Here is a 22,810-nt window from a genome sequence, read left to right as displayed (position 1 = left end):
CATTTTAATCGATGACAGTATAAAACTACGTATTAGCAAACATAAATTGATTTGAGTCATATTGCTGTTCCTTAATTTCAAATGAAATAATCCGAAAGTATTTATGAGAGTATGTACTTGTTTAGAAGAGTGTGAGTGTATTGTAACTCATTAGGAATGCTGCTACTAATGTCGATTTCTGCGAAGGTCGGAGCCTTGACTATCCGCAGTCCTCTGGGTTTCCATGGTCTATGATAGGGATAACTTTACTTTTTTTTTAGTAACTTACAGTACTCCGCGGAATTTAGAAATTGTTGAAGTAGACCTTATTTTCATAAAGTTTGCCAAACTTGTACATATTCTGAATCATAACAATTGTACCGATTGTAAAAATATTAACTTGTGTTAGACGACAGAATTGTTTCAAACATAACTAGCAAATTTATTTCTGCTTAAGCTTTCAATTGACTGCAGTTATATAATCTTCACGTGAGTGTTGTATTTGTTTGGTACACTGCTTTATTGCAGGTGGAAGAATTCAGTAACCGCATAGCACACTATTTCAAGTCAGTGGGCATGAAACGAGGGGAGACAGTTGCCCTGTTTATGGATTCAAAACCAGAGTATGTATGTATATGGCTTGGTCTATCCAAGTTGGGTGTCGTTACAGCCCTAATCAACTCTAATCTACGGCAATCGCCTCTCATCCACTCCATCAAAGTTGCCAACACTCGCGCCATTATTGTTGGTTCTGAGCTAGCCAAGGGTGAGTTCCTGTTATTTAGTACATTTTCCAGATTAATTTGAATTACCCTTAGAATAAGTTAAAGAGAGAAGAAAAATATGACATATAATAAGATTGCAGACATTTTTCCCAGCAGGTATATATTGTGGATTTAAGACGACAGCAGTTTCTCAAGGGTTGAGTTCCATACATCATCGCTGTTATTCCAAAACCTCGTAACTCCAGGAAAATGTTTCAACAACAACAAAAATATTAATGGATCGTAAGCAGGTGCTTTCACAAAATATAATTTTAAAACCTCGCATTGACCATTTACGATATAAGCTTTCATAAACTATTAAAAATCAGTTTGTAACCATTAAGCCCGAAACCTCGATTTCAGCGGTCATTGTATTTACGAGATTTTGGAATAACAGCGACGGTATTTGTCAATAAGCCCAACCTTTTAGTACATATAAGTATCAGTTTATATTTTTCGAGCCGTAGTTCAGGATTTTTTAAAGTTCTTTAAATATAAAGAAAGTTTGTTGTACAGTGCAACACATTTTCAGACAAACAATTATTTATTTATAATGTAATAAGAACAATTTGTTTATTATAATGTTCTAACTTGTCATATCACACCCTTTTCAGAGTCTGAAAACATTTTAATGCTACTAGCCACTTAATACTTTTCGAATGACAGTGAATTCAAGCCAATCTACAGTATTTTACAGTTCGTTTCTTCGGTAGATAAATAAGTAACACAAAAAACTGAAACGGGTCAATTAGGATTTTTTAAATCTAAGTTCTCAAATGAACAATTATTATTTAGCTCCTAGCAAATTTTCATTATTTCATATATCGTAATTTGTAAAGTATTGTAAGTTTGTAAGTAATGTATTTTTTATTTTTATTTTATTGGGTTATTTTACGACGCTGTATCAACATCTAGGTTATTTAGCGTCTGAATGATATGAAAGTGATAATGCCAGTGAAATGAGTCCGGGGTCCAGCACCGAAAGTTACCCAGCATTTGCTCGTATTGGGTTGAGGGAAAACCCCGGAAAAAACCTCAACCAGGTAACTTGCCCCGACCGGGATTCGAACCCGGGCCACCTGGTTTCGCAGTCAGACGCGCTGACCGTTACTCCACAGGTGTGGACTTGTAAGTAATATAGGAATAGAATAGGTTCGACTTTTTGCTGCATTACAATACTGTACTTTCTGTAATGAGAAAGTTAAATGGCGGTCTTGTAAGTTTCTTGTGCGTGAATCGTACAGATCATTTAGAGCAGGATTACTGAAATTACGAAGTTGAAAATTGGAAAGTAAACTTTTTTCTCTTAATTCTATGAACTCGAAACTAACAGTATTTAGGCTGGATAGTGCAGTGCTTCATTTTGAGGTTATGTTTACCTAAAATTGATATAGAAACATACCCATAATTTTTTTTTAGAAATGGAAATGAAAACTAGTAAATAGAGGTGAAGTTTTGTAGGTCAAGTAATCTATACCACGCCACTTTCATTACGTACGTATATTTCTTCACACTAATTCGGGAGCATACCTAAAGGGCCAGAAGTATGAAAGTGAAATGAAACAAATGAATTTGATGCGAAAGCATTGTCATATTGAATTTGAGTTACACGTAATTTACAGGAGAGTAACTTTTTAGTTGGTTATGGTAAAGGACTTCACTTGATAATCTGATAAAAAGGCGCGTTCAAGTTGTGCCAGGCGACGATAAAAAACAAAAGCAGTGAGGACAAATGAATGAGATGTATAAGTAATAATGTGTGGGTGCCATTTGAAATTTTAAGAGTGGGGGGGGGGGTAAGGGGATGAAACCTAAAATGCATTAAACACTAGTTTTAAATTCTCCCATCAATTTCTAAATTGACGTGTTCTTTTATTTAAATTTAATTTAAATGAGTAGTTACTTAGACTGGAAAGTTTTGAAATGAAAGCCCTGTACGGTATATTTCCGTTGTGTTAAGTTATTAAAAATTACAGTATGATTGAAAGTTGTTCTATTTACACTTATTATTGAAACAAAGCCGGCGGTAATAACGTGAAACTTAGATTAAAAGCTGTCAACATTGGAATTCCTGTAATTAATAGAATATACTATCTTATCTTAATGAGTTTTATCGTCTAATTTAACCTTTGTAATCTCTAGAAACAACTTAATCTTTTTTGTATTTCAATGTACCGTATACAGTATGTAGGCCTATGTACCTAACATTGCATTCATATTTATGTAATAGATTTTGCATTGTTTTCCAAGGAAGCCAACATTATAATAATAATAATAATAATAATAATAATAATAATAATAATAATAATAATAATAATAATAATAATAATAATAATAATTCTCACTGTGGGCTTGTGTGTATGAAAGTGTAACATTGAACACTTCTTTAAGTTCTTGGTAATATACAATACATTTTCTCTCTCTGAATTTTTTTCGTAAATTATGAGGAATATTTTATATTGAGTCGGCATGTAATTCGTTTATTTGATCAAAACGTGTTATACACTTGCACGTAAGTGCAACATGCGACAAATCACGAGATCCTTCGCACAGCGTCGTCACGCTATGGCGGCGTGTTTCGTAGGAGAAAGAAGAACGTAACAAATATTTATTCGTAGTAGCAAAGTCTTAACTATTTACGATAGATCATTTTAATTACAGCACTAAGTAGTAAATACGTAAAACAAATACGCTTCACTGTGCAAAGTGAATTACTGTGTATTCCTATGATGATGCTTCTTCAGTCTCTAAATCTGTATTGAAGCCAAAACACTTCATGCAATTTCATAACAGTATACCATAGTAACTAGGTACATATTGCAACACTAAACTATGACTGGTGCTGATCACATTCTCATTAGTAGAAGACGATGAAGAAACTTCTCTATATCCGTATAAAAACGTAATTATATACATGCAAGAGTGATTCCAGTTCCACTGCATCCATAAAATGTGTTTCTCATTTAAATATACTATGACAATGCTAATTTGCACTTTTATGAACATATTGTATGTATTATAGCCTATTTATTTATTTCTACAGTACAAAATTAATACACAGAATGAACAGAGCGCACAGAGCAAGCTCGTGTTCGGGGGCAGTTCTTATAAATAACAGTTTTGTACTAAAATACAATATAAGAAAAATTCAGTAAAATTACAAAATTTGATATCATAATTACAAAACAGGAATTATTAAGATAAAGAAAGAGAATCAAATCAAGAACAGAACATAAATTCGAGTGAATACATATATTGATGCTAAGAAAAAGAAAAAAAGAAAGAAAAGAATGAATTGGAATTTAACTGATGGGGGCACGGATGGCCCAACACTGCGATCTATTGAGATTTATTGCGCTAATCCTCGATATGGAATGAGTTGCATGCCACAGATCCCCTACGCGCACCGCCCTAACTACATGACACCCTTAACGACCGGTCCCTACAGCCGACAGAATCCATATACCATTCCCGCTTCGGAAAATTCCCCCAAGGCTCCCCTGTCGGTCCAAGGTGAAACTCCTCCCCCGAGTAGGTCCGCCTCGGGTGCCATTGCAGAAGCCGTCCAACATCGCTGAACTACATTCCACGGAGACCGGTCGAGAGAACCAGTAGCTTCGGGAGGCCGCCTGTAGAGTGATCTGAAAAACCAGAAACGGGATGATGAGGAAAGGATGGTGGGGGAGGAAAGGAAGTGGCGAAGATGAGTGGGGTTCCAATCGCCTGATAAAGTTATCTGATATTCATCCATAGGAGTGAGGGAAAAACCCCGAGAAAACCTCACCCAGGCAACTCGTCCTCACGGGGAATCGAACCCGGGACCGCTGAGTTCCAAAATGCCCCGTTGGTTATTCTACCGCACTTTAAATTTAATTTATTAGTGTGGTTTCTCGGAGTAGTCTAACACTTTAATTTGCATAAAGGTGAAGAAATAGATAATACGAATGTTTATTCACCTTATTAATCAGCGTTTCAATTTATTAAGCGTCAGCATGATTAACAGTATCGTCAGTAACGTAAATGCTGATTAATTGCCGTTTGCTTACTCACAGGCTTACATCAAGCAGTATACGTAAACATATTAATTACGTAATGATGTAATCTGTCAGTCACTTCGTATTCATAAGCTGCAATGATTTGCTACTTTCCAAAAAGTTTACTGTAAATGAATTTTCATTGAATTTATTTTTATACTTAGTTCAGTGTTGAAATTTCTAGAGAAATCGATACATTGTCCGTCGTGTTGCAAGAATTACGTGCTGTGTTAAGTCATGTGTTTATGGATGGCTAGTTTTGAACTCCACACATTGCAATATTTAATACAGTATTGTATTTTCTTTATCTTTTCAGAACTTTTAATGCTTAATATATATGATAAGTTAGAAATAGAATTCAAAATTACATGCTTTTAACGAATTCAAACGTGCGTACGTATGTAGGTTAGGAAGGCCTACTATTTAATAGCGCACAACAACACATAACACAAGTTGATAGCGTGTAGAGAATTTTTGGGTAGACATGAATGATAAACTCGTGTAAACTTCCGCCTCGTTTTTAATGTGTATTGTCCCCAACAAAATCAGTAGTGGTATCAGATTCCATGGACGGAGAAAGTTACACAGCACAGAACTGCACGCATTGTATTCTTCGCCTGACGTAAATTAGGAGCATTCAATCCAGACGTTTGAGATGGCCAGGCCATGTAGCACGTATGGACGAATCCAGAAATGCAGATTGTTAGTTGGGAGGCCGGAGGGAAAAATACCTTTGGGGAGGCCGAGACGTAAATGGGAGGATAATATTAAAATGGATTTGAGGGAGGTGGGATATGATTGTAGAAACTGGATTAATCTTGCTCAGGATAGGGACCGATGGCGGGCTTATGTATGTATGTATTTAATGCTCAACCAGATTGATTCAACATCATTTGGTTTCTGGCAGACCAGTACAAAGTCCCCATAGAGGATTTAAAATTTACAAGTTTTTTTTTACAAACATTTAAATGTTCCCAATTCATAATAGAATTTTCCTCATTACAAATGACACACTGAGGTGATGGTAAAATACCCAGTTTATATAAATATTCCGCCAGGCAGTCGTGTCCTATGGCAATCCTTATGGCAGCTGCAGTCTCTTTACGCGGATGATCAGGAAGTATCTCTGACTTGTCAACAAGACCAGTCCATTTCTAGCCATCACTCTTTATTTGAAGATCTGAGAGAAACTCATTCTTAAATGAGCAGTTAACTAATCGTTTCAAGTTGTGATACGAAAGTTGGGAGGTCGTCCGTAACAATATTTCAGTCCCTTTTTTTGCTAGGGAGTCCGCAATCTCATTCCCTGAAATACCAACATGCGAAGGTATCCACTGGAAGACGACGACGACTTCTAACGCTTTGAGTGAGGCAAGGGATTTTCTGATCTCGACAACTCTTGATGTAACAGGATGAGGAAGAGATGCCACTGCCAAAATGTCAGATTGAGAATCAGAGAGAATGACAACATGACTGTGGCAAGTCGGTCTTCCAAGCAATTGCTTTAAGGCAAGGTTTATGGCCTCCAATTCGCCATCGAAGTGAAACTGATACTGCCCTAGTGACTTGTAGAAGCTAAAGGCTTTATTGTAGATTCCAGCCCCAGCACATTCCTTGCTCTTGTAGAAAGAGCCATCAGTGAAGATCCGCAGCCATCTGAACTCAGGATACCAGTCATTAAGAGCCTGCAGTGCTATAGCCTTTAGTTCCGGAATGCAAGCATCTGCTTTCGTCAGATTCTCCCCAAGGTCAAGCCTTGTTGTAATGGTTCGTGCATCTAAAGGACACTCTAATAGAGTGAGGTCTTCCTTAACATCAGAAGGGACATAGTTTCTTCTTATTTGATGAACAGGTTGAATGAAGCCTTGTTATGTCTTTAGCTGTCTAGGGAGATTTTCGTAGCTGATCCAATAGGAGTTTAATGGCATTCGTCTCAGCTTTTCACACTGCAGGATGGCTAAACAGCGTACCTCCATTGTGAGTTGTGGATTGTCGGTAGCAGCTTGTAAAGCCGGGATTGGAGTAGTTTTCACTGCACCCGTGATAACTCTCATGGCCTGATTCTGTACAAGCTCAAGGTCAGAGAGGTTCGCAGATGTTAAAGTTTCACATCCGTAGAGGATAAGTGGTTTAGTGTATATCTTATATGTGGAATTTAGAACAGATAAAGAGCAGCCCCACTTCTTTCCAGCCAGACGTTTAAGTATGTTGAGTCTACTTCTCACTCTTTCTGTTACTTTAGAAATATGTTGCTTCCATGTCATTTTGCTATCCAGATGTAAACCGAGATACTTTGGGTCTTCTGTTTGGGTTAAAGGTTTCCCTTCATATTGAAGATTAACAGGTGGTACACTGTGCTTGAGGGAAAAGATTGTGTAGTATGTTTTCTCAATACTAACCATGTATGTAAGTAAGTAAGTAATCAGACTCTATGGTCCGTCTTCTTCGAACAACATACATTAATAACAATGTTGTTTAGTCAACTGCCCGAATATAGGTTTGAACCTCATAAATGACACCAATAAGGCATCGGCATGAGGCAACAAGTCAGGAGATAATGGGGTAGGTTGGCCAGTTCCTTTTCCCCTCCATAGCATACATCGCTGACTAGCAACATGTAATGCAATGAAGAATTTTTTTGTGCTGATGCTGCAAAAGTATTTATATTTTGTCAACCAGCAGTTATGATATTTTATCATAACTTTGCCTTCGTTATTGTGAATAATCGAATTATCGAGTTATATTGTATTTCTATTTCAGTTTCTGCCTGAAAATTAAAAATATACCGGTACTGGATGATTCATAATGGAAATAATGGGATCAAAACTGTATTTATCCATATCAGAGTCAGTTGAACATGCTTTGCTTAATTCAAGTACGTAATTTAGTCCTATGCAGATTAAAGCGTGCTACATGTTTGGAAGCCATGATCGTGGGCTCGAATCAACAAAAACATGATGTTAGTTTGTTGTGAGATGTGTTGCCTTGACATCGTGCTAATCTCATGTCTTGAGGAGTCTTAGTTGTGTGTACATCCGTCAGGTCAAAAAGCGCCCTTCAAAATAGGCTAAGGGTAAATGTCGATAGAGGTATGCAAAACACTCGATATATTATTTGGGTGGCTCAGGCTTCAGAGCCCGAGAACGTGTACTTCAACAGATTACTTTCATCTCTAGCCGAGTGTTAGATAATACACTATTTAATATACGACACAACTACTCTTTTGAATTGATTAATAACGGAAAAAAATTCTCTCTGGCACCGGGATCGAACCTATGACCCCCAGTTCTACGCACTGGGTGCTCTACTACTGAGCTACGCCGAGGCTCAATCCACAGCAGTGCGTAGAACTAAAGATCCTGGGTTCGATCCTCGGCGCCGGAGCAAATTTTTCTCAGTTATTAACTAAAATTAACCATAACAGATAATTCTATAGGACCAAAAAATTGATAATATTTACATATTCTTTTGAAATTGATTCTTACATCTATTCTTAATCATATCTTCATTACACTGAATGACTGATTTTAGTTTGGAATGAAAATTTATGTTCACATAGAATACCAAAAATGTGGAAGAACAACCTGATGTGGAATTAGGTGTGGTGTGCTTTTAAAATATAATTTTGCCGACCGATTGTTGCTCTGTAGGTTTCACTCTAAGCGTCACGTTGTCACGTTTACTTCCCCGATAAGAATAAGCACTAGTTTGTTATATTGTTAAATGGCTATTATTATTATTATTATTATTATTATTATTATTATTATTATTATTATTATTGTTTCATATACGAGTATGTTGACATTCTTAACTCTTAATAATAACTCTTTAATAATAATTTTTAATCATATTATACCTTAATGTTCGTCCTCAGCACAAGACATTGCAACCTCGGTTTTAGTCCACGTGGATTAGACAAGTAGATGTCATTTTATAATGGAAAAAGCTTATTGGTTGCAACATTGAAATTGAGGCGAGTGATTGGAGCGGCGACATAAATTGAAAACAATAATACAAGTAAATTTCAAAGACCTGCCGAATGTTACTCACGAGACCCCTCAAAGACCTGCCCAATGTAAAGCATGAGACCGCTGCGATTATAACAATGATTCATCCATGCGAGTGATATTCTGATATTAATACCACGCTGTCATTTGCTTTTTCATCCATTCTGTATTTTTTTCGATCAATTAAACGTCATTAGTAAAATATGACTGTAACATTATTCTTATGTCTAGTCTTTATTTAATAAATGGAACGTAATTAGTTAATACATTTTACATTTCCTGTAAACATGCACACTGGTTTAGTATATGTGGGCCTGTGTGACTGCGTATCCGCAATATAAAAGTCAATGTCACATTGTTCGTGACATTCATCTGTTAAGCGGGAATATAATTACGACGTATAATTGCGAAACGAGCAATATAATCTTGATGGCTGTACGCACTTCACATTTTTTCATACAGTTCCTTATATAGTAGGAAAATACCGCGATCCGTTTCCATTTACCTATTTTATTGAGTGTAGCATGCATTTCAATTTATAATATAAAGAACACAATAAGTTTTAATGCTGTTAATGTTCATACCACAATTTTTAATGAGCTGGTATCGTTTTTACGTTTAGTGTTGAACATCTCTTATAACTGATTTTACCCTTTTCAACATTTATTAAATACTTACTCTTAAGACTAGAGAAGAGTCGTTAAGTTGGACTCGCAAGCAATTTGAAATGGAGTCGAAATTGAAAGTAATTCGGAATGGAGGCGGAGTCGAAACAATTTGGAATGAAGGTCTAATCCAAAGCAATTTCAAATTGAGTCGGAGTGTTGTCTTTTGAATTAGTTCGTAAATCATATCATTTGCAACACGATAAAGGAAATTGATTGCTGTGAAAAACATGAAACATATAATGAGAGAGTATGTGCTCGCTCTTTTCTGCGTCATTCTGAACAGCCATGTAGCTGGATATCCGTGTTCTGTGATAAATACGAAGTCGGACCTTCACATAAGAAAACATAGGAAATAAGTTGACAAATGAGTACAATGTCTTTGCGGAAAATATCTATCCATTTAACATAAAAAAGTAACCTACATAAGACAATAGCGCTTTAGTTCCCTTCAAAGTTATCTTTTGGACCTAACACTTGGTCCTTAGGTTTTCCACTTTCCAGAACAATCTTCAAAGTCCTCTTTCGCGATTGCCTTCAGCTGCCTCGTTTGAATTCCTTAAACTCGTTCAAGGTGTGCAATCTCCATTTGAACAGCGATTTTTAGTTTTGGAAAATGCCAGAAGTTGCAGGAAGCTAAATTTGGGTTGTAATGAGGCTGACAGATTTGAATGATACTGTAATTTTATTGTTTCAACAATAGTCACTTTATAATTTAGTTTAAATACTCCCGTCAACAATGGGATTTCCGCTCCACACAGTAACACAGTATTCGTTATCGCACTCCACAGACGACAATGACAATGTACTTGAATTATTGAGAACAACAATGAACTGTTAATCTTAACTAATGTTCACAAAGCACTATTTACAAAACAGAACTGTCAGTTCTCAGTTCACAGTTCGTTTGCCTTGGCTAGTTTTTCTAGCTCAGTCACTCAAGTTCACAGTATCTCGAACCCAAGACCTTCAGAGACAGTCCACTGAACTTCGAACACAGGTGCCCCAACTGCGGTCCATTGCACTCAAACTCAGGACTTCGGACGCTCACACAGCTGCGGACACACTCAAGTCGAACTCCGGTCTCGAAGCTGGCTTCACTGCTACACAAGACTGGCTGGCTTGCTGTCCACCGACTATAAAAACAACTGCTCAAGTTCACTCGCCTGTCGTATTTTATAACCAAACCATAGTTTCGAGAAATTACGATTTCGCGATCTATCGACAGATGCCTAGAAGATGACGCCTATCCAGACTTCTCTGGATTTCTCCCCTCAGTCACCAGCTGCTTACTTCCCCCTCACCATTCGTCACGTCCGCGCCACCACCTCACGCCCCCTCTTACGTCTGTCCCCTCCAGACCCGAGAGGCCGCAACCTTCTTCACTGCGTCGCTCGTTTTCTCGTGCACCCCGACCTCTGTGGGACGCGATCGACTCCCGGCTGTCACAATACGATATTAAAAAAAAATTCTACACGAGACGTAGGGGAGAGTCGGGTAGTATCGGACATCGGATAATACCGGACAGTGAGTTTCTTTCATCTACCACACGATGATAGTACCTGATTGACATGGTTACATTTCTGTGACGTCGCATACAGAAACGTAACCATGTCATTCAGGTACTACCATATGGTGGTAGATGAAAGAAATGCACTGGCTGATATTACCCGATGTCCGATACTATCCGACTCTCCCCTAAAGGAATGGAGAAGCATGTTTTCATTATGTAACTGCCAGTCACGATAAAAAGTTTGCATGACGACGTTATTCCTACTTTCTGAGTCTTTGGACATGGAGACTAAGGTGCTTCCATTGGTGAGACTAGACTTTCGTTTCCAGGTCATAGCCGAAGACTCATTTCCATTTATGATTGTTTTGAGAAAATCTGGATCATTGTAGCAGTTTCAAGCAAGTCTTGTGCAGCTCCAGCATGAAATTCCTTCTTCTCATGCAGAACTAATTTTTTCTGTCACATGTTTCATGGGGGAAAGAGAGGGGAAGCTATGAAATAGTATAAATTTATAATTTTTAGTTTTACCATGACATGTTACTATATATAAAATTTATTGGAAATTCATTGTTTCAGAAACAAAAATATTTCGGTATACAAGTCTGACGAAACTTTTTTTTTAAATGACGCCCCTTATTACTTTAACAAGATATGTACAGAGTGTTTTGAAATGTGTTCGTACTTTACTATCTCGTAATCATATTTTCTGTTTTGCATAACAGCATAAGTTTATTTAGCTAAAAATAATTTGAATTGTTTAATTTTTTAGTTATGCAATTTGTTTAGATACCGTTCACAACATTCTCTGAGACAACTGTTTACTGTAGTTGCCGCATATTGGCCTAAGAGAAAGTTAAAAATGATTTTAATGCTGTTTTTGAAAACAAGTTAATCCGGTTTGCAGAGACAAGATAAAAACGAGCTAGTAAATACAATGGCGTATAAATTTGACTGATTATAGCTATCATGAAGGTCACGTAATACCATGCTATTGGTTGTTTTGGTAGCAGCAGCTTATCTTGTAGAAATGTAGAGAGTAATGTGGGTGGAGTGATATCAGCGTAGGTAGATGATTCAAGGAGTTCTGCAGCTATTGATGTACTCAAGTATCAGAATTGTTGGACATGTCTTAAATTTAGGATGCTTTATGACTAATGCTTAACAATTGTAGAAGTCTGTGAGGTACATGGAAAGAAATCACTTTCGGAATTGGGGCCAGATTTAGGTATAGTGCCACTCATAGGCAGTGCTAAAATTCGCCTCCCCCTCCTCCAACTCCCACAAACAATTTATGAGCAGCTATTATACAGGTCATGTTTAGTTTAAATTAGTTTTAAATGAAATGTATTTAGAAAACAATAAATTACTGGAATCAAAATACATGCATCTTACTTTTGAATTATAAAGATTTCCTTCGCACTTTTATAAACTAATTGGTCTATTGTCTTAGATCTGTTAAATATACCTCAATCAGTCAGTGAGGCTGAATCTGGGGCAACTGGAGGCAAAAATAGATCTGAATTGACAAACATCCCAAGTCCAGAATTTACCAAATTTGACTTTTACTTGAAATATGTTGTGTTTTGCATAGGCTATCCTGTAAAAAATAATATTCCAAGTCCTATTCTAAGTCTGTGTTTTTTACAAGTATTTATTTCAGTGTTCTAATTGCAAGCCTATGTAGTTCTCTTGTTCTCCTGGAAAATGTACTTTAATAGACTTGGGATGTTTGTCAATTCAGGTCTTCAATTGTTGTTTTAAATGGGAAGCTCTCACACTTAATGGTTGTTTGAGGTGACTGATTGAATCAATGCAATCCTCAAGTCTGGTTTCATGTCAAACTGTCGAGTAGGGCTACTGGTAGAGACTGTTATTGCAGAAGTCGATATAAAATATATATAAAAAAAAAATGTATGCCACAAGATGAAAAATGGCATGTTGCATCAAAATTGTGAATAAACTTCACGATGATTTTCTGTCATGTGTTCTTCTTGTTTACTTTGACACTATATGATTTTTTTCACCTCGCGAATTAGATCCTCCATATTTATTTTATCTACAAATTTAACTATTAAAAATAAATTCAATTGTCAACACAGTCTAATTTCAGAGGAAGAAAAAACATATCTTGTGGAAGATAGTATCAAAGCAGACAAAAAGATTATATGGCAGAAATCATAGTCCTTTCATGACGAAAAGCCCCCCCTTTTCATCGGATGACATACTTTCTTCATTTTTTTTGTTGACTCCTGCTATTCCGGCCTTTATGTAGTCCAGTAATTTATCAGATGATTTCTTCGATATCCAGAAACAAAGATTTATTTTATTCTCTTCTAGCCGATTGTATATTGTAACTTCTATTACATGCCAGTAACTTAGAATGTTGTAAACATGAAGTGATCTCGGCCTCCTGCGCTTCTTTTTCTTAGTAAAAAGAGCATTAACACCATTATTATTATTATTATTATTATTATTATTATTATTATTATTATTATTGCTGCTGCTGCTATTCTTATTATCATTGTTATTAATATTATTAATATAATAATAATAATAATAATAATAATAATCATCATCATCATCATCATCATCGTCGTCGTCAGGAAGGAAATGCTTGATTGACAGGCTTACAGTTAGCTACGAATTTTGTTCAGTTACCTGCATGGTGCGATCGATCTATGTGATTGATTGTCTAGTGTGAAAGGCCTAATATGTTTCATCAATCAACAATACACTTTCGAAACGAAAGAATGCATTTTGATAAGTTTTATAGTGGCTACTTATTACACAGTAGGGAAGGTTGCTTTTTAACTGATCAAAATATGCACAATAGCATTATGGACAGTCGGATGAATCTAAACTTACTTCAAATACTTATAAGATCTATCAGAGCAGTATTTATTAAATAATAATTTAGACATAATATATTCAGTTGCAGAATATAACCATTTTGTGTTTTTTTTTAATTTTTTTTTTCGATTTCTAAACTAAATTAATTTATGTTTACTTTCATATTACCGAAAAATTCGATAGTGTTGAGTAATCGAATAATTCCATGGTTTTTATTTGATAGTGTTTGTTACAATCCAGACATACTTCTATGCACAGGCAGCGAAGGTCATTGGCATAACTGTCTGTCTCTGCTGTAATGATAATTACACTGATTACTTTATAATGGAAATTGTAAGATTCTGCTTTTGTTGTGCTCTTTTTCATTATATTATGTTTTGCTTGACCCTTTTCTACGGGTCCCTGTAACATATGCCTTTTAGTCCATAATAAAAAAATTGCCCTGAGACAGAGGCTTCAATATAACCGAAGTTTACATTAATTATGTTTATGCATGTTTAAATAACATCTGTCTTAAGAATTGCTGTATTTCACATAGAAATTTATCATTCATATTGTACTGTTGTCATCCTCAATCTAGTGGTTACTGTACTTGTCAATAGATTCTAGATTCGTGTATTCAAACCTGGATGAGTTTATATTGTTTAAGGATGATAGAAATTTTTAATATGACTTCCCTCAGAATAATAGTAATAATAATAATAATAATAATAATAATAATAATAGCTTTATTTAACCTGGCAGAGTTAAGGCCGTAAGGCCTTGTCTTACACTCAACCAGGATTAAAACTTGCTTACACAGTTGAACATAAAACTGGATCGGAATTAAGTAATTACATACTGATACAATTTAGGTACATAATGAGATCAAAAGAGGTAGTTACATAAAATCTACCTCATAAAATAAAAATAAACATAGTGAAATACATATTAATGTTGTTAAAATCAAATACAAATCACATAAAAACAGAAGCCGATAATTCAGTAAAAAAATGTACACAGTAAAAATAAAAATAAACACATTAGTATACATATTAGTATTAGATTACAATTAAGTAGGATTTACATAATTAAACCAGAAACCGACAATTGAATAAAATGTACACAAAAAATAGAATAATAATAAAAAAAACAACAACACAGTGGGATACATATTGGCGTTAAGTGATAAATAAACACGATTTAGATAATAAAAATAAGAAACAAAAAAAGATAAAAATAAATACAGTGGAACACATTCCATTAAATATTTGCAACGCGTTAGGTCTGGCAACTCATCATAAGATATTTTTCTAATTTACATTTAAAGGAAATTAAAGTTCGGCAGCCCTTGACTTCAGGCGGCAGAGAATTCCAGTGACGAGAAGTAGCAACAGTGAAATATGAAGAATAAAGAGATGATGTGTGCAGTGGTATTTCTAGCGTGTTATCATATTGTGACCGAGTATTTAAGTTATGATACCGAGATAGACTGTGGAATTGGACAGAGTAAGTAAGAGGGAGTAGAGGTGTGCAAAGGGAATGTAACTTTCTCTTCTCATTTAACCTGAGCCACAATAATTTATCGAAAGAAGGCGAAATTTGATCGTAGTAGCGGACATTACAAATGAAACGAACACACGCATTATGAACACGTTGCAGTTTCTGGGATAAATCCACCCTGAGATCACTGAATAAAGCGTCACAATAATCGAAATGAGGCATAATAAGAATGGAAGTAGATTTATAGTATCTAGAAAGACTGGCGCTGAATGAGAGATGTCCAAGCAAATGTACTGACCATTTATCATATCACCCATGTCAAGATTAAATTTTGCTAGTCATAATCTTCAACTATCATCCCATCTTTGGGGAGGGGGAGGGGCTAATGAGAATCTCAAAAATGGAATTTTTCACATTACAAGTTAACAGGAATAACTTACTTCATCATAACAGGAAGTGTCCACAAACAACAAACTAATGTAATAGAGCCAACATTTATAATTTGACTTTCGGTTTGTGTTCAGAATTTGAAGTTGTTCGAGGAGAGCTGTCAGACATGCCAGTTTACCAGTTCTCACCCAAGGATGTGGAGGCACAGCTGAGTACTGGTGCCATCAGTCTGTCTGCTGCTATCATGTCCTCTTCATCAATTCCATTAGACTTATCTGAATGTGCAGCCAGAGACAAAATGCTTTACATCTATACTTCTGGAACAACAGGCTTGCCAAAAGCTGCTGTGATCACCAACCTTCGGTAAGTTTCCTTCATGCTTTCTGTTTCTGTAACTCCTTCCAACATGTTTCGTTGACCATGTTACAAACTTTTAGGATTAAAAGAGATGGCCACAAGAAGCATTTTGAGATAGAAATCCATGCCTACAAATACCTTCATTGTTAGTTATAAAATACCAGGAATTCAGAAGAACCTTCTCATATGTATGAATATTGGAATTCCTGTTGCAAAGGTAAACTTTACATGTAGGCCGCACTGATGATATCAGAGGAATATACGTCATTCTTACGTCAGAAGTTTTGAAAATTTTGGCAAAATTGTTATTGTTTGCTGGCAAGTTTCCCTGTGCATTTGAGAAAGTTTTTTTTTTTTTTTTTTTTTTTTTTTGTCGTGACAAATATTAAAACTCAATCGAAGGTTCCTATTCTCAAACTGATTTTTATGACCTCCCTCTGCTGATTCTAAAGTTTCTAATATGAGCACTGAAACACTGTGGGTTTGTAACTTGTAGTGTCATATTCATGAAGATAGATAAGTAATACCTGAACTGTTACATAAATTAAAACTGACTTACTTTTTTAAGTTTGCGATATCATAATTATTACTGATACAGTATGTGTTTACATTCCCAATAAGTTTTATTTTTGTTTACTTGAATTCGTGGCCATTATTTGTTACCTCATATGAAGCATAGTCAAAGTAGAAAATGTAAATTAAAAACTTGTAGTAGGTCTAATATACATAAAGATTTTTTTATACATTGTCTATTGATCTCTGTCTTCACACACTATCCAGCTTTATATTATATTGTCTGTATTTTATACTGCTGTAAAGACTTCGCGCCTATTTAGAATTTATAAGTTAGTAATACGGAAAATATGGATAAGATTTCTTTATAACGTAATTTTTTAAAATGGAAAAGTGTTTATTTATAATCGCAGTAGGCTATGCTGTTCTTGTATTACCTTATCCATAGAGCAAACTTGTGGTGCTGTCTGCTGTGCTAGAGTCAGTCAGAGGTATTAGAGTTGTATAAGGTGAATAAAGAAGCGATGTGGGATTAAGAACCCACGTTCATTACTTCAAAAATTAATGAGTTATAAGATATACAGTAGTGATTACAGTGCTATACTCAGCATATTTCGAATTGGCAGATCAAGGTCAAGAAATGTACTTAAGCTTTCTACGCATGCTTACCCAATTCTGGACCATTCTCCTCAACTAAAGTCAGCTGGAACATCTGGGATTACCAGTGCTTCAGTTCACTTTTTCAGTTCAGTGACTCCTGCGTGATTTGTACGTTTGTACGTGACCTTGATATGCCAGTTCAAATTGCGGTGAGTACCAGTATAAGTATTTAGGTACTCCATCTTACATGCATGCGTTAATGCAATTAGGGATGCTTGTTGAGCTTGAATACATAAGTTTGAAACTTATTTCTCATCACGTTATTTATTAATTTAATTTAAGATATAATTTTATACGATTTAATCACATAATAGTTATACATATTATAATAAATGTGGATGTATGCACCAACATTTTATTGTATGTACTTACAATGGGGCTCAGCTTGGATTAAGGCATTGTAGAATCAGAATGTGAACTCTTGCAACCTCTCTGATATCGCTGGTATCATTCAGATTATGTCACAGACACCTCATTCATAGTAGTCTCTATAGACGTTTTGTAGACATTTTTATGCAAGCAAGAGGCATTGCATAATAGCCAGCAGTGCATTGACAAATACTTACATTGAGGTTATTTACAAATGCTACTGGATGCCGCATTGCATACAACTTCTCTCTCCTTTAGTAAAGAGCCATGTCAGTAATTTATGATTTGCTTTCACAATTGAATCAGAACAGAAAGGATGCATGTGACATTTTGGGTGAAATTGAGTTAACAATGAATCCTGTTCATTGTGGGTAGACGCATCTTTTTGTGCAGAAACGGTACATGTATAACATTTGTAAAAGGTTGATTTCGACTGTCGAAATTCAGGATGGGTACAGAAATGATACTTGTATAGCATGTGCCTCCTTTCTGCACTGAAAGAAGCTGTGATTAACTTTTGTTAGTTTTCCCTCTAAACAGCTGATGTAGCAAAGGCTTAATCCGTCTAGATTATGTGAACTTCAGAAATTGAAGAGTGGTCTATTGTTTTGTGTTGTATGGGTTTTAGTGGATATTGTGGAAATGTCTGGTAGTAATGAACCACTATCAAAGAGAAAAGGAGGGATTAAAAACACAGACAGTTGGAATAGAAACACCATGAAACAATTTTTCTCCATTAATAACAAATGCTAACCATCACAGATAATTCTGTAAGACCAAAAAATTAATCTTTACATAGATTATTCCCCTAACAGTACATATACTGTAGGAGTCCCGGCCACCAAGTCACTCAAATGAGTGCACTCCTTGTGTCATGACTGTTGACTTAATTTATATCAATATATAAGTCGAACATGGAGTAAGGCCACTAAGAGAAAAGAACCAAAGGAGAAAGACTCGATCCTGTGCAGTGGGTTGAACTTCGGCATAACTCAGTGGTTAGAGCACCCATTCCATTAATAATAAATGGTAACCATCACAGATAATTTTGTATGACCAAAATATTAATCTTTACATATATCATAAAACAAGCTAAGGTAAAAGAGCTGCTCATAATTGTTACTTTGGAAAACAGATTCCTGCTACCAATGCAGGAAATGATTGTATGTGTAAACTAGGTTGTTCCAGTAGGCCTGTATTTCATTTTTTGTTCTTTTGATTCTGAGGATACACGATGCATTTTCAAAGTCTAATAATAGTTAAAATAGAAGCCATACGTTGTAGGCCAAATAATGTACAGTATCTATTGAGCCTAAGAGATTTGTGTCTGATGATTCACGAGAAGATGAACTCCTCTCAAATTCTACTACCAGAAATATTCCAAAATAAACTGTTATGAATCTTTTGTGAAATGCAGTGGAAGGACACACGTTCAGCACACACATTGACACTCGCTGGTCTATCTACTATTCCTCCTCTGCCTCAAGATACAACCTACCCAGCAGGTCGGGTCCCAGTCAACTCCAAGATGTTAGCAGATCTAAAAACGCTTAAAGACTACCGTTATGTGCTTGGGTACAACTTCTGTGATGAACTCTACAGGTGGCCGACAACATTCAATGAAGCAAATCAGCTTCGCAACGAGAACATTGGTGACGAAAGTGATCGACGTTATGTCTAGGTGCTTGCATTTCTTCCATAGAAGTTTCAGAAATAAACTTTTTATTGCTAAGATATTCTTTAAAGGAGGCTATGTACTGCCTTCATAATGCGAGGAGACCTTACAAACATTATTTTCTGGCATTAGGCCATAGAGAATAGCCTAGGCCCTAGAATCATATTTATAACGTTTTAAGTTTCTCTTGTTGTATTTTTGAGTTGTGTTATTTAATTATTTGAAAATGTGACCTCTATCAGTGAAATAGTTTAATAAACAATGTTTTCAACACTACATTAATTTACAGCCATTCAAAGGTCCAAAATAATCTTCAGAGGATTCTGGAACTCATATTCAATGCAGAAAGGGAATATGTGTAAAATTTTAACCACCCATTATATTAATTCGAAATGTTAAAAAATATATTATTGAGTGAAAACATACTCTGAGGGTTCCCTTCTTCACGGCGAAATACAATAAGACCTAATAGAAAGTTCATATTGTTTAAAAACAGTTTTATTCGTTTCTGTTCTAACTGATTCAATTAGAAAAGTAAAATGTAAAAAAAAATGTTATGTTTTATTTAACAACGCTCGCAACTGCAGTGGTTATATCAGCGTCACCGGATGTGCCGGAATTTTGTCCCGCAGGAGTTCTTTTACATGCCAGTAAATCTACTGACATGAGCCTGTCACATTTAAGAGTAAAATGTATGTACCTACCATTTAAAGTAGGCACATGAAATGATGATCATCTGTTTTACGCATGACTCACATCTTCAGAATCCATTTACTCAATTCTGGTGGAATTCTTCGTGTCATGTAAGGAATTACTTTTTATTTCAAGCAATTCTGTGGCTCGGCACATAACCTTAAGAACACTGTCACTTGTTCTGAATTACACATTGACTTTCAAGATTTAATCACTAATTGGGTACCATTTTAGTCTTTTTTCCAGTTTAGACGTGGCTTCTTCTAACTTGTCCAGTTGTATAAAATTTTGGCGCTAATTGGTATATTGTTATATGGTCAGGAATAGATAATGCAGGAATTTCTACGACATTTTTTTGCAACATTTTCACCATGAAGCTTGATGAAAGTGTGACGAATACAGTTTCATTGTTCAAGGTATTTTCACAATACAACCACCACTGATTGTAGTTGTTCAGTCTGTCTAGTGTGTGTTTGTTGCTACAGTCGATAAGAGTGGAATGTCAGTAAAGATATAGATCTCGGCTAGAAATACTTGACTTTCTAAGTAATTTCTTGTATTATTCCTGTTACTCATAACAGATGCTTTATTGGACATGATTTTCTATTCTTATATTGCTTTATTTCGCGTATATACCAATCCCAGAGTCTTGTACAATTGTGACGGAAAACTCTGCATAGTTTTTATTACTCAAAACGTGAGATGTTGAGATTGTTGTTGACAAAAACTTGTTGTGACGGTAGTTTTTCTTATGTTCCTTCCAGCAATCTTAAAACAGGCTTTTGATGCAAATTTTCCTTTGTCACCTGCTTATATGTACATCATGATTGTATGTTAAGCAAGTATATGCGATTTATATGCCAATAAGTTCATGCTGTACAGTTACGCAACACGAGTTTCAGACAGCCACTTCATAGGCTTCAAGGCTGAACATGGTTCAATGGTTCATGTGTAGAGGATTGTCCAATCTTTTTATCTTTAAATCGTATTATGTGTTGTCATTGTTATAAAATATCTCCTTTTAAAGTGCAAACAACAAGATTCTGTAAGGTATTATGATGATTAGAAAATTATCAGTTGTTTTAAATAATAATTACACGATATATTGCATTGGCCGCAGTCTAATACGAATATACTGTTGTATATCCCCAAGTTTTCAGATGTTCTAATGAAAAATATATATATCTCAGTTAATATGTTCTACACTTTGAAAATGTTAGAATGAAAAAAACTTAAAATTTAAAGCTGTTTACAAGTTTTGAGTTCCAGTCTTTAGCACATACTCTCCTGGTTATCATTCTCAATCATCATTGTCACCATCGTTATCATCATCTTATTCTTCTCTTCTTCCCACTATAATCCCCTATTCTTCTGAACTGAATTCTTCTTCACACCGGTAATCCTCCCACAAAATGTCATTCTCACTGCCATGTTGTTAGAAACACAAACATTTTTAAAACCTTTCGCAGTGACTCACTGCTAAGCCAATTCTGTGCTGTAATTATTCACTGGGCCAGCAATGTACACTTCGTTTTCTTTTTTTTTTTTTTTTTTTTTTTTTTTTTTTTTTTAATCAATATGCTTATTGGTGTCAGAACATGGTCCCCTCTAAGCAACCAGCCATATACTCTCTACACAAGTTATCCTTAAAGGGTTTATTAACAACAACATTAGCACTTGAAACTGAAATGTCATCCTTCCTTCGATAATTATTAAATTAGTATTCATTTCTGATACTTTTGTCAGTCATGTGAGAATTAATGCTCCATACAGTCCACACATCCTGTAAAGTAAACTTCTTTCATGACTGAGAAACACTACGCTGTGATTATGATATAGTACAGTTTTAACACGGCTGTTTTTATGCAAGGAATGTCGTACAGGTTAAATTCCTAAGGGAATTAAATGGTTGTGAATAGATCAATTTAAAGGCCAAACAGAACGTACTGGTATTACATTTATAATAGAATACAAGAAAATAAGGACAATTGGCTACACCATATTGGAAGAATAAACATTTATCTATTAATGAAACTAATAATTTAATTAGTTACAAATCAATTATTGTACGACGAAGCATTAAGGGCCACTAAAAGGGGACTTGAATGAAGACAGAACAGACTGTATACCTAGTTCAGAAATACGTTGAAGATTTATTGAAAGATTTTGCATAGCAATTCTGAATAATGTGTAGGAAATAACTTTTACGAATTCAGAAAGACAAGCATGTATAACACTAAGTTGGCAGATATAAAGAGCAGCATGCGTGTGTTATTATGAAATGCATATAGGCATCAGGGACTGTAAATAACCTGAACAAGACGAATTCAGAACTTTCGATCTTCCCCATTTTCCAATGTCTTCTGTGTAAACCTTCCATACATAATAAATTGGATTCGCGCAACATTAACATTTGTTCGTCTATTGATCTTAAAACCGTTTGCTACAACATACACGAAAGTTTGTCTTATTTTTATTTTTGAAGGTCATGTCTAAGTGTCTCTCATTAAAGAACTGTAGTACCGGTACTACAGTAGTTGAACATTCCCTATCGTGTTGTGTTCTCAAATTCTTGTAACAATTGTCTGAGAAGAAAATTGACATTGGTTTTGTGCGTTATTTCTTCAAGGTTGTTTGGTTTATTAATATGCTCAAGATGGCATGCGAAGTCATTAAAGATAGCACAAATTGTTGACTAAAAGACACTTCAAGGTCATTGTTATTAGACTTTCTATAGGTGGAGTACACAAACAAGTTGAGCCAATGAGTGAATGTGTGTAAACTATGACTTGTTCATTTTCTTAAATTAATATAAATTTAAAAGTACAAATATGTGGAATTAACTAAATCTTAAGTAAC

At 35.3% G+C, this 22,810-nt stretch overlaps 1 protein-coding gene across 1 annotated transcript in view; it reads left to right on the top strand.

Moving 5' to 3' along the window:
- The window catches only part of LOC138696736 (long-chain fatty acid transport protein 4-like), a 69,781-nt gene that overhangs the window by 27,895 nt on the left and 19,076 nt on the right, over positions 1-22,810 (top strand). The window contains exons 3-4 of the mRNA XM_069822085.1: positions 508-745; positions 15,819-16,047. Coding sequence (XP_069678186.1) covers positions 508-745; positions 15,819-16,047 — 467 coding nt within the window. The remainder of the gene's footprint in view (positions 1-507; positions 746-15,818; positions 16,048-22,810) is intronic.

Source organism: Periplaneta americana, chromosome 3, assembly GCF_040183065.1.
Source record: "Periplaneta americana isolate PAMFEO1 chromosome 3, P.americana_PAMFEO1_priV1, whole genome shotgun sequence".
In the NCBI taxonomy this organism is placed as follows: Eukaryota; Metazoa; Arthropoda; class Insecta; order Blattodea; family Blattidae; genus Periplaneta; species Periplaneta americana.
The sequence above is the reverse complement of the archived record's forward strand: the minus strand, read 5'-3'. Positions and strand labels throughout refer to the sequence as shown.